Here is a 12,754-nt window from a genome sequence, read left to right as displayed (position 1 = left end):
GAAAAGATAAAGCCTAATATAGGGCTCAGCAATCTTTTTCAGCAGGGGGCCGGTCTACTGTCCCTCAGACCTTGTGGGGGGCTGGACTATATTTCTTTTTTTGGGGGGGGTGAACGAATTCCTCAGCCCCACAAATAACCCAGAGATGCATTTTCCAAAAAAGGACACATTCTACTCATGTAAAAACACGCTGATTCCCAGGCCGTCCACGGGCCGGACTGAGAAGGCAATTGAGCCGTATCCAGCCCCTGGGCCTTAGTTTGCCTACCCATGGCCTAAAAGAATTATAGGAATGCAGTATGAAAAGTAATCAAAATAACATCCAGGACAACACATAAAGCCTCAAGCATGAGAGAAAATAGCCCCGAGTTACACCCAGAGCCTCAAGAAACAGCCATGGAGTGGCTGGAATCTGCAGTTTTGAGCATTTGGCTCCACCTGGTTGACTTTAATTTAAACATACCAAATCATTACCTTTGTTTGGAAGCCCCGTCCCATGTTCATCAATGGACCAGCACTTTATAATTTTTTCACTGGTAACAAGCAAGGAAAAGGGACTGTTTCCCCACACGTAATCTAAGCACAACCCCAGGGGCTCCTGACCAGGTGTTTGGCTATGCGATGCTCAGCGTTATCTGTTAACTGCTCCGTCCTCTTGGCCCTTTTTCTGCTTTTGCTTAAACCTATTCACAAACCAAGAACTCAGACACTGCCTGACCTCTAATAATGAACTATATGTTGTAGATAGTCCCCTAAACCTACTGTGCTATTTTCATGATATACAAATGACAAGAGAAGACTCAGTTTCTTTGTATCCTTCATTATTCCCATGATCCTTGTTATAAAACTCAATTAAAATTTATTCCAAAAAGACAACACACACTCCCAGCTCTCCCCCTGCACTGCATCTGTAAAGCAGGATGAGACCCCTTTAAAGAGTCCCAGCAGGTCTTGGATTCCTTGGGTGGGGAGACCTCTGGTGGTTCTCTGTTCAGGGCTTCCTGGTCAGTCTCAGAAGATCATTTGGACACCTGAGAGGCTGCATGTCTGAACGGGTGCACCTGGGTCAGCCAGGAGTCTGGATAAGACCCCTGCCTGGTGAACGGGGTGAGGGGGGGGAAAGCTTTCCTTCTAACTGGAGAAGGGAGGGTTCGCTTGCATCCGGATCATTGAAATGGATGCAGAAAATCAGTTTCTTCCAAAAGCGCCTGGATCTGGTCAGCGACCACTTACTCAAGAACTTTGCTCAGGAAAGGGAGATTAGTCACTGGCCGGGAGTTAGTTAGGATCTCTGATCCAGGGAAGGTTTCTTAAGGAGTGGATTCACCCCGCCTCCTCCCCCAAGCAGGAAGAGACCCCCCACTCCTGCAGGGAGGCCCTGACCCCTCCCTGGCCCAGCCAGCCCCCTCTCCCTGCTCTTTCTCACCCTCCAAGAGGGGCTCAGACTGATCCCAGCACTTAGTCCGCATCCTCCAGCCTGACTGACTGAGACTCAACAGGACTAGACTGGGCTCTGGACACCCAGGAGACTCCTCGGCTATTGCAGCAAACTCAAGTCTGGGCGGAGGAAAGCCATTCTTTCCCCACAAAGCGGGGAGCAGCCTTTGCATAAAGGAAGAACAGGGTTGCAGCCCTCCTGCAAAACCACCCGCCCCCTGGCTTGGCAGAGAGCAAGGAGGGGGCGCAGGACCCTGGGGGGCACGCATGATCTGAACACGGCCCCCCTGCACCCTCGCCTGCAGCCCAAAGGGAGGAGAGAGAGAGGAGACTCACCCGATTGCAGCAGGAGCCACCCAGGCAGCGAAGCTGGCAAAGGAGACACACAAAACATCCACCGCCCGCCCCCCCCCCTTTGCAGGAAGTGACTTGGGAGGGGGAGGGGCTTTGGATCGGGAGGATCTGCCCCCCCTTTCTTTCTGTCCTCTCTAGGAATCCGGTTCGGTTCCGAGTCCCCCTGGCAAAGCCAAGCGCCCCAAGCTCGCCCTTCCCTCTGCAAAGCGGGCGCCCAGGAGGAGCCCCGGGCGTTGCGCACATCCAGAGATGCTGTATCCTGGCTGGGCGCTGAGCTGCTCCCTCCCTTGGCAAAAAAAACCGAGGAAAAGCTGGCAGGGGAGAAGATACAACCCGCGCCCTCCCCCCTTGGCTAGACATTGCGCTCTACTCCCCCTTCCTTTCAAACCCATGCTTTAAATTTGTTTCTTAGTATTTCCTTTTTGTTCGTGTGTGTGTGTGTGTAATTATCAGATTAATTTTTTAAATTTGTTTTCATTCCCCCCATCATACAAAAACCCAGCATTTAGCAGGGTAATTAATGACACATGATTCTTAAGAGACTTTTCAATGCTCTGCTTCAAAAGTCTTAAAACATGATAGGCAAGAACGCTAAATGACGAAACAACACACGTTTTTACCAGGTATCTCACAGGGAAGCCGCAGAAAACAAGGAGGTTGGTCAAGTTTAATGACAAGGTTCAACGATTTGCTGTTTGTAATGCAATGAGTATTTGTCTATGGATGTCTCTGTTTACAGAATCTAATATAAAGAACAGTACAAGAGGAGGTGGTGGAATTATCAGGGTCTGGGGCACCTGCACAGGAGCACCTGGGAAAGATTAGTAGCTGCCATGGCACCCGCATGTGCCCAGTTGGTGCCCCCCTACAGCACTCGGTTGAACACAGGCCAATTTCTCACGCAATGAATGTATGAGAAAAAGTTCCTCTCCAGCAGGAGTCCTTTGGTCAAAAACAGGGGTCAGCAATTTTTTTCAGCAGGGAGCTAGTCCACTGTACCTCAGACCTTGTGGGGAGCCGGACTATATTTTGGGGGAAGAAATGAAGAATTCCTATGCCTCACAAATAACCCAGAGATGCATTTTAAATAAAAGCACACATTCTACTTGTGTAAAAACACCAATTCCCTCAGACCAGATTTAGAAGGTGATTGGGCCAAATCCGGCCCCCAGGCCTTAGTTTGACTACCCATTGTCAAGAGTCTTTGCTCAGGCTACAGATCTTTCCACATTAGACGTAGGTTTTGTGCTCACACTGAAGAGTTATCTGAAGTGAAATAAGGCCTCTGAGTGAGAGTTATCCTACCCCAGTTCATGAAGTACCAATGGTACTTTACTGATGGTAAAGGTGGTGGAGTCTGCTGCAGTCTTCTCGGGGTCCTTTGGCCTCCCAGTAGCAGAACTGCCTGAACCGCTGGCTCTGCACATCTGAGCAGAGAATGTCCTTCTCACCCAGGATCTTCTGCACAGAGCTTTCCCAGAATTCCCCATGGCTCCAGGTTTTGATGGCAACATCAAAAGACAACACACACTCCCAGATCCCCATATGCAAGGCATCTGCAAAGCAGGATCAACCCACTTTAGATTCCTAAGAAGAGGATTTTTGGATGCTCTTCCTCACTGAAGGCGAGATTGCCAGGGCAATGCTGGACACCTGAGACCTGAAATGGTCTAATGGCCTGGGCACATGGGGGCCACTCCAAGGTGATGGAGGCAGATTCATCTCACAGAAATCCCTCAGTTGCCATCACATTTGGCAGGGTCACTTCCCTTCTAGGAGGGCTAGACACGGCCCGGAATCAACCCCCCCCACTGCTCCCAGTTTGGATGGCATGGCCCCTTCCTGCTTCTGGGCCAGCTGAGTCTAGCCTATCCCCCTGGGCTCTCAGAAAGCCTCCAAGAGATCAGAAGGAAGGAATCCCTTTAGTCTTCTGCCCAGTTCTGTCTGTCCTAAGGAGAGGGACCTCTACTTATTACAGTGTTTACGACCTATTTTGACGGGCATTAATGATCCTGGGCCAGTTAGCTTCCACACCCAATTCAAAGTGCTAGTTTTGACCTATAAAGCCATCATTGTTGTTGTTGTTGTTGTTATTATTACCATTATTATTTCTAACAATTCAAGAAACCACAGTAAAACTACCAAACATTAAAAACTTCCTGATCTAAAAGTCAGATAGTTATTTATTTTCTTAACATCTAGCAAGAGGGAGTTCCACAAGGCGGGTGACACTATCAAAAAGGCCCCCTGCCTTGTTCCATGTAACCTCACTTCGCACAATCAGGGAACTGGCAGAAGGCCTTCAGAAGTGGAACTCAGGGTCCGCGTTGAACATATTAATCAAAGTCTCTGAAAATTATTCATATACAGCCATTGTCTGGTTTCTCCCCACTGTGACATCTTTGATGGCCTACGAGACTGGTCTTCTGACCGAAGCTCTGTCCACATTCCAAGCATTGATATGGTTTCTCTCCTGTATGAATTCTTTGATGGGAAGTGAGACTTTCCTTCCGGTTGAAGCTCTTTCCACATTCCATGCATTGATACGGTTTCTCCCCTGTATGAATCCTTTGATGGGAAGTGAGACCTTCCTTCCAGGTGAAACACTGTCCACATTCCAAGCATTTATATGGTTTCTCTCCTGTATGAATCCTTTCATGGACTATGAGATAGAACTTCCGGGTGAACCTCTTTCCACATTCCAAGCACTGATACGGTTTCTCTCCTGTATGAATTCTCTGATGGGAAGTGAGACTTTCCTTCCGGTTGAATCTCTTTCCACATTCCAAGCACTGATACGGTTTCTCTCCTGTATGAATCCTTTGATGGGAAGTGAGACCTTCCTTCCAGGTGAAACTCTGTCCACATTCCAAGCATTGATATGGTTTCTCTCCTGTATGAATTCTTTCATGGACTGTGAGATTGAACTTCCGACTGAAGCTCTTCCCACATTCCAAGCACTGATATGGTTTCTCCCCTGTATGAATTCTCTGATGGGAAGTGAGACTCTCTTTCCGACTGAAGCTCTTCGCACATTCCAAGCACTGATAGGATTTCTTCCCCAATGGATTTCTTCGGAGGGAGCTTTGACTGAAGTTCTCTCTACACTCAGAATATTTACATTGCTTCTCTATGGTGTAGACATGGTCATGGTCTCCCTGGTTCTTAATCTCTGATTCATCAGCATCTGCAACAAAGAAAGAAACGGATCACAGCCTCAGGGAGAAACACAGCCCTCAGTTATTGATCTTTGCTAATTAATGCTTGGGACACAGGAAGAACTGAACTGAATTAAAAGTAAGGCCTTACAACAGGCTTCACTGCTTTTGTTGGCAGGCATTAATGAACATATTTATGGAACCTGAATGTCAGGAGTGGGGCAGCAATAAATCACACGGAGTAAGTGAAGTTAACTCCTTATGAGAAGCAACAGGCTGCTCAGAAGTGTCAGGTCTACTGAGCACAGCAATACTTCCCTCTGGGTCTGGCCCCTACGAGCCACTTGTGGGGAGTGAAGGCCCTGCCTTCCCACAACTGACTAAGTCTCCTCCACTCCCAGATTCTTCCAAAGGGATCTTAAATTCCGAAAGAGATATCATGATCCAACAGGCAGCCTTACTGAGAGAGTTCATGATCCCACCATTCTCCTCCATGACTTCTTTATGCAGAGCTCTCTGGTCAGGATCCAGCAACGCCCATTCCTCGTCTGTGAAATGAACAGCTACATCTTCAAAGCATACTAGACCCTAAAAGAAGAAGAGAAAAGTCTTGCTCTCGGGCAGCAGAAATAAAATCTTCTACACATTGTTTTGTTGTTTTGTGTCTGTTTGTTGCCGTATGTTTTTAATGAGATTGTCTGGCTGTACATTTTAATTCTGGATGTACGTTTTAACCTCTTAATGGAATTGTTTTATTGTGTATTTTATTGATGGATATTCATCTTTGTGTAAATGGGTGGAACTCCACCTGGTGTTCTTCAGATCCTTCTCTCTGCTCAACATTCCCCCCTTTCCTTTCCCCCTCTACTGTTCTGGAGGGGGAAACCTTCGCCATGTCCTACAGCCAACTTCAGGGGTGCAGGGGGTCACAGGGAGGGGAAGGAGGGGGAAAGCCCTATAGTGTAACTGATGGGACTCATTTGGTGAATTCTGGCCACTCTTTTTTATGGTTTGTCAGCTGTTGAGAAGCCTATCTTAGTATTAAATGTTAAATTAGTAAATAAAACAGAAGCTACTGATAGATAATACTAGCATCATTCAGAAGGCTAGTGAACATGAGGTGGTTGTTAATCATTCTCTGCACATAAACCTTCTGGAGTGGCCTTTACAGTCTTTGTTAAGGACAATGTTGACAGAAGTCAAGAGCAGGAGCCTCTTTGCCCGCAATGCTCCTTCTCCCTACCTGATCTGGTTCCAGATCTGATGTTTCTCCTCTGCCGCCATGCAAAGATGGAAGTAGGGGTCTTGGCAGCATCATTCTGTCACCTGTGAGAGACAAAGGGAAGTGGCCATTAGCACATGCTTTTCTTAGAGGTGAAGCAGTGCACCTCTAACTACAGATGGGGCGCTCTATGCGCGGTACCTTTGAAGGGGACTCAGAAACTAAGCCAGAAGGAGGCTACCAGACTGGTGACTGGGAGCAGCTGCTGGGACTATATAACACTGGCCCTGAAAGACCTACACTGGCTCCTAGTATGTTTCCAAGCACAATTCAACATGTTGGTATTGACCTTTGAAGCCCTAAACAGCCTCGGCCCTGTAGACCTGAAGGAGCGTCTCCACACCAATCGTTCAGCCCGGACACGGAGGTCCAGCTCCAAGGGCCTTCTGGCAGTTCCCTCACTGCGAGGAGTAAAGCTACAGAGAACCAGGCAGAGGGCCTTCTCTTGGCCCCAAGTGTCTTCCCCCAAAAGATGAAAAGAACCCACAGATTACAGTGGTGCCCTGCAAGACGAATGCCTCGCAAGACGAAAAACCCGCTAGACGAAAGGGTTTGCCGTTTTTCGATGTGCTTCGCAAGACGAATTTCCCTATGAACTTGTTTCGCAAGACGAAAACGTCTTGCGAGTCTTGCGATTTTTTTCGCTTTCCCCCCTTTTTCTAAGCCGCTAATAGCCTTTTAGCCGCTAAGCCTTTAATAGCCGCTAAGCCGCTAAACCGCTAAGCCGCTAATAGGGTTGCTTCGCAAGACAAAAAAACCAGTAGACAAAGAGACTCGCGGAACGGATTATTTTCGTCTTGCGAGGCACCACTGTAGTTCCTAAATCCATGAAATGCAACCAAAGGGAGGAAAAGCTCCTTCCTCCTTACCCAGCGGCCTCTCTCTCCTGACCAACGGAGTCTTCTCTGCCTCAGAGGAATCCAGGCCCATTTCTGCAAAGATAATCTTTCCCTGAAAGACCAACAAAGATTCAGAACAGAGGATGGAGAGAAATATTAGAAAAGGAATGGCAAAGGGAAAACCATTTGGGGACGCTTTCCGAAAGCTTAGTAGAGGATTTCAGGATACTCTCCATTCTGTTCAGAGCCCCTTGGGAGTATCCAGTAGACAGTCTCTCTCACCTGCTGCTCTGCCTGCTTCCTCTCCTCTGTCTGACTCAGGAGGAATCCTTCGGCCAGGGCCACCGCCTGGGAACTGGTCTCCGCTCCACATTCCCTCACCCAGCTCTCCATCTCCGGTGGAAGGACGGCCAGGAACTGCTCCAAGACCACCAGGTCCAGGATCTGAGCTTTCGTGTGCCTTTCTGGCTTCAGCCACTGATGGCAAAGATGGTGGAGCTGGCTGCAAACCTCTCGGGGTCCTTTGGCCTCCTGATAACAGAACTGCCTGAACTGCTGGCTCTTCATATCAGAGTGGAGGGTGTCCTCCTCACCCAGGATCTTCTTCACGGAGCTTTCCCAGAATCCCTCACTGCTCCCAGTGTTGATGGCATGGCCTCTTCCTGCTTCTGGGCCGGCTGAGTCTTGCTCATCCATCTGTGTTCTCAGGAAGCCTCCAAGATATCAGAAGGAACCCCTTGGCCTTCTGCTAAGTTCTGTCTGTCCTTATTTAAGCGGCTAGCAAATCCTACAAAGGAATACGTCTTTCTTGTATAAAATTGATAATATTATATATTATTATTATTATTATTATTATTATTTTATTTTATTAAAATCCTATAATTCAAAGTTCAAGGTGTTATTTTAAAAATAATATTGACAGCATCATCAAGTACCTTTTCTAATGAGTCTGGCATCTTTTTTAGGGCCGGACGATGCCTGCTTTTCAACATCATAATACAGTATATCACCAACTAAACATCCCAATACAGTAGTACCTCGGGTTAAGTACTTAATTCGTTCCGGACCTCCTGAAACTGGTCTTAACCTGAAGCACCATTTTAGCCAGTGGGGTCTCCTGCTGCTGCTGCACCACCGGAGCATGATTTCTGTTCTCATCCTGAGGAAAAGTTCTTAACCCGAGGTACTATTTCTGGGTTAGCGGAGTCTGTAACCTGAAGCGTCTGTGAGGTACCACTGTATTCCGGTTTTAAAAGAGCTGCATTGGTTGTCCATTCTATTGAAGGGGCTCCCATGAGGGTTCACTTAGACCCCCACATACCTCAAGAAGCGCCTCCTTCCCTACAGACCCTCTGGGGAGGGGAGGTTGACAGGGGGGGTGCTGGGCAGCCCCAGAAAGGGCATCCTGGTGGGAGTTGGGGAATACCCTCCCCACCGAGGCCCCCCTGGCACCCGCCCCTCTTTCCCAAGGCCTCTGACCCCAGAGACAGGTCTTTCCAGGACCCCGAAGTCTGGGCAGGGGAGCTGCTCAGCATGTTTCCCCCGGGCTGCGATCTCTGCCCATCCTTCCCTAACCTGAAAGGGGCTTCTTTGCCTGCCTTTTCCCAGCATCCCAAGGGAGACCACCGTGGCCAGCTGGCCCCCTCCCTGGCTGTGCAGAGAGGACCCCATGGGGGCAGGACCCCATGCACCCTCCCGCTGCAGCCCCGGGACCCCTTTCTCCCAAAGGGCTCACCGCATCCCGGGGGCGAGAGGCAGGCGAAACTCCCCCCGCTTGCAGGAAATGACTGGAGGGAGGGGGAGGGGAGGTCCTGGTCCCACCCCCTCCTTCCTTTCCTCTACTCTCTAGGAGTCCAGCTCAGTTCCCTGCGACCCTTGCAAAGAGGAAATGCGGAATCAGGGAGGAGCCCCGCCCTCTGCACCCCCCCCCCCGAGAGCTTTTCTTTTGCGGGAGGGGGACAGAAGTGGGCCGAGGACAAGGGGTCCCTTCCCATCCCTTGGAGGCTTCCTGAGAGCCCAGATGGGTGAGCAAGACTCAGCTGGCCCTGGAGGGAGAGGCCATGCCATCAACACGGGGAGCAGTGGGCGATTTTGGGGAAACACCATCCTGACTAGGCATTTGGCCAGGAAATGTGGACTGTGACCTGTGAACTCTGCTCTCTCCTGTCTCCCCCTTTTCTGGTTTCGATTAAACCAATTCATGAACCAAGAACTCGTACACTAATGATGATCCAGGTGTTGTAGATATTACCATAAACTTATTGTGCGGTTTTTGTGATGCACAGATGACAAGAGAACACTCGGTCTATTTATTTGTATCCTTTATTCCTCCTGTGATCCTTGTTTATAAAACCCAATAAACCAGAATTCCAAAAAGGAAGGAAGAAGACAACACACACTCCCAGATCCCCAGATGCGCAGCATCTGCAGGATCAACCCACTTTAGATTCCTAAGAATCCTGGGATCTGTGCTTTCTTAAGAATGTTGAGAGCTGCTAGGAGACACCCTCCAAGTGCGCTTTAATAATCTGTCCTTTTTTGCCAGGGAACTACAGCTGGTGGGAAGAGGGTCTCTCAGCACTGGGGGGGGGGGCGCTGCCTCTTTCACCCCCATCCCTCCCAAGGTTCCCTCCCTTCCCAGCAGGGCTTGGATTCCTTGGGTGGGGAGACTTCCAAGAGTTAGCAGGGCTTTCTGGTCAGTCTCAGAAGATCATTTGGACACCTGAGAGGCTGCATGTCTGAACGGGTGTACATGTGTCAAAGTCTGGCAAAAACCATGTCGGATGAAGGAGTGGTGGATGGCGAGGAAAACTTTCCTTCTAACTGAAGAACATTGGAGGGTTGGAACTCAGCATCACAACAGAAGACGATGTCTGTAGCTTGAATTATTGGTGTGCACCCTGACAGAGCCAATTGGGGCAGCCTGCCCATTGGCACAGCCATCGCCCCACAAGTGAGCCCCGACAGAACAAGCTCCATTGGCCCCATGCCCTCAAGGCCACGATCCTCCTCCCTGGGGGTCCCTGAGGACTGGCTGCATGTAGACAGACATAAAAATACACAAACAGTGAAAACAGAAACCTGACTCGCGCAATAAATAAATAAGGAAGATGGAGGAGCGAGAAAAGAAAAGGCTTCTTCTGCAGTGCAGAGTTAGACCTGGTTAGGGCGAGGAAGCAAGCTGGGAGATGGCTGGAAAATTATGGTCGAATGCAAGCGAGACTGGAGAGGGTTCATCATGGAGCCTTCCTGGTGGCCAAGAGGGAAGCAAGGAAGCAGACTTTGCTGTCTCAAGAATGCTCCACTTTAACTGTCATTAACCTTTTAGAATGTATTAGGCGTGGTTTCTGAGTCTTCTGCATTTGTGAATCTCCCCCCTCTTACGCTGCATTGCATCTCTCCTTACCTGACCCTGAAAGTGGGACAAATAGCAGGATGTTTTAGCAGCAGAGTGTAAATCAGCTCTCCGTGAAGCTATCTGAGACCCAGGAAGGGGATTTGGGGATGCTCTTCCTCACTGAAGGCGAGGTTGCCAGGGCAATGCTGGACACCTGAGACCTGAAATGGTCTAATGGCCTGGGCACATGGGGGCCACTCCAAGGTGATGGGGGCTCTTTCCTGGGGTAGGAGGGAGAGCAGCTCTTGAGGACCCCAGGGTTAGAACCTGCCCCCCCAGCCTGGTGTGAAAATTGCACTCTGTCAACCACAGTTCTAAATTCCTTCCTTGACCAAAAGCACCAAAAGGCAGGAGCAAACAGGCAGATTCATCTCACAGAAATCCCTCAGTTGCCATCACATTTGGCGGGGTCACTTCCCTTCTAGGAGGGCTAGACACGGCCCGGAATCAACCCCCCACTGCTCCCAGTTTGGATGGCATGGGCCCTTCCTGCTTCTGGGCCAGCTGAGTCTGGCTCATCCACCTGGGCTCTCAGGAATCCCTCAAGAGATCAGAAGGAAGGAATCCCTTTAGTCTTCTGCCCAGTTCTGTCTGTCCTAAGGAGAGGGACCTCTACTTATTACAGTGCTTACGACCTATTTTGATGGGCATTAATGATCCTGGCCCAACTGAACTGGAGACCAGTTAGCTTCCACACCCAATTCAAAGTGCTAGTTTTGACCTATAAAGCCATCATTATTGTTGTTGTTGTTGTTATTTCTAACAATTCAAGAAACCACAGTAAAACTACCAAACATTAAAAACTTCCCTATCTTAAAGTCAGATAGCTGTTTATTTTCTTAACAGCTAACAAGAGGGGAGTTCCACAAGGCGGGTGACACTATCAAAAAGGCCCCCTGCCTTGTTCCATGTAACCTCACTTCCCACAATCAGGGAACTGGCAGAAGGCCTTCAGAAGTGGAACTCAGGTGTATAACTTGCTGCTTAAATGGAACACACAGGATGAGATTTGTGGGAATGTTCTGGGGTGCAGGAGAGGATATATTGACTAATTATATCCTTATCCAACTTGTGCTAACAAGTTCCCAAAATATCAGCAGAGTTTATAAACATTCCCTTTTAGTTTGCAACGGTAACGTGTGCACAGGTTCGCTAGAACCTCTATAATAATTACTCTGGTAATTTCCCCTTTGATCCCTCTTAAAATACAAGACACTACACAGTCTTTATAAAAGTATAAAAGAGTTTACTCACGTTCTGTTCACAATATGATCCCAGAAGGCACACAGACTTAAAAAGGTAAAATACATTTAGAATCTATCTTGTAGCAAGATAGTCCTTATCTCCTCTCTTGGCTGGGAGCCAAGAGAGCATCCTTAGATGTTCCTCATGGAAGGAAGATGGCAGCGAGAGGCAAGAGAGAGAGGCAAGAGGCAAGAGAGAGAGATGGCTGCCTGCCCTGTGCTTTTATCATTTACCTGCACAGGTGAGGCCACACCCACCTCTGGTCACATGCGGAGGAAGTCCGTCCCCAGGAAGTTTACCTGCTTGCTGGACAGACATCCCTCCCCATGTTCTAACATGTACACTCTAGGAATGTTGTCATTGACTGCTCCTGTGTTTTACATCCCACATACCCCTTCTCAGGCAATACAACATACACAAAATATAAACAACTTTATTCAACCACCCAGAGTCCCAGCTTGACACGTAGATTCTGGAAACTCTCTCTTGGTAGGGGTTTCGTCAGGATGTCAGCAGTCATCTCTTGGGTGCTGCAGTAGGATAGCTCCACAAGTCCATCCTGGATCATCTGGGCGTATGTAGTGGTATTTAACCCCAATGTGTTTTGTTCTGGCCAGGAACTTCTCACTCTGTGTCAGCTTCAGGCAACTTTGATTGTCCTCCAGCAAGCTGACAGGCCCTTTTCTCACCAACCCAAAGTCCTTTATGAGTTGATCAAGCCAGGCGATCTCTCTGCAGGCTTCTGTTGCTGCAACGTATTCTGATTCTGTGGAAGATAATGCTACACAGCTCTGTTTATAACTGCCCCATGCAACAGGTCCATCACCAAACATGAAAACATGACCACTTGTTGATTTATAATCAGCATTATCCCCAGCCCAATCCGCATCAGTATACCCAACCAACTTAGGGTCTCTGACGGCTGGTAACCTTAATTTACAATTCATGGTACCCTTCAAATATCGCACCACCCTCTTTACACCTGCCCAATCATGCTCAGTGGGAGAATTCACTTTTCTGCTAAGAATCCCCACAGCATTAG

General features: G+C 48.7%; 2 protein-coding genes across 6 annotated transcripts in view; one reads left to right on the top strand and one right to left on the bottom strand.

The window, feature by feature from the left end:
- LOC309381099 (uncharacterized protein) overlaps positions 1-8,819 on the bottom strand; it is a 49,002-nt gene extending 40,183 nt beyond the window's left edge. Inside the window, exons 1-4 of one of the 5 annotated variants that reach the window (XM_081931563.1) lie at positions 8,806-8,819; positions 7,353-7,857; positions 7,101-7,182; positions 6,193-6,275 (exon numbers count right to left, since the gene is read on the bottom strand). In XM_081931563.1, the coding sequence (XP_081787689.1) occupies positions 6,193-6,275; positions 7,101-7,182; positions 7,353-7,766 (579 nt within the window). In that variant the 5' untranslated portion in view covers positions 7,767-7,857; positions 8,806-8,819. Of the gene's footprint in view, positions 1-1,773; positions 1,868-6,192; positions 6,276-7,100; positions 7,183-7,352; positions 7,858-8,005; positions 8,275-8,805 lie in introns of those variants that run through there. The other 4 variants (XM_081931562.1, XM_081931565.1, XM_081931569.1 and 1 more) reach the window with 4 other exon arrangements.
- The window catches only part of LOC309381154 (uncharacterized protein), a 111,951-nt gene that overhangs the window by 390 nt on the left and 98,807 nt on the right, over positions 1-12,754 (top strand). The gene's annotated exons all lie outside the window — the stretch shown is intronic.

The sequence above is a fragment of the Podarcis melisellensis genome (assembly GCF_964234715.1).
Source record: "Podarcis melisellensis genome assembly, chromosome: 12".
NCBI lineage: Eukaryota > Metazoa > Chordata > Lepidosauria > Squamata > Lacertidae > Podarcis > Podarcis melisellensis.
Note: the sequence above shows the minus strand (reverse complement) of the source record. Positions and strands in the feature narration are given on the sequence as shown.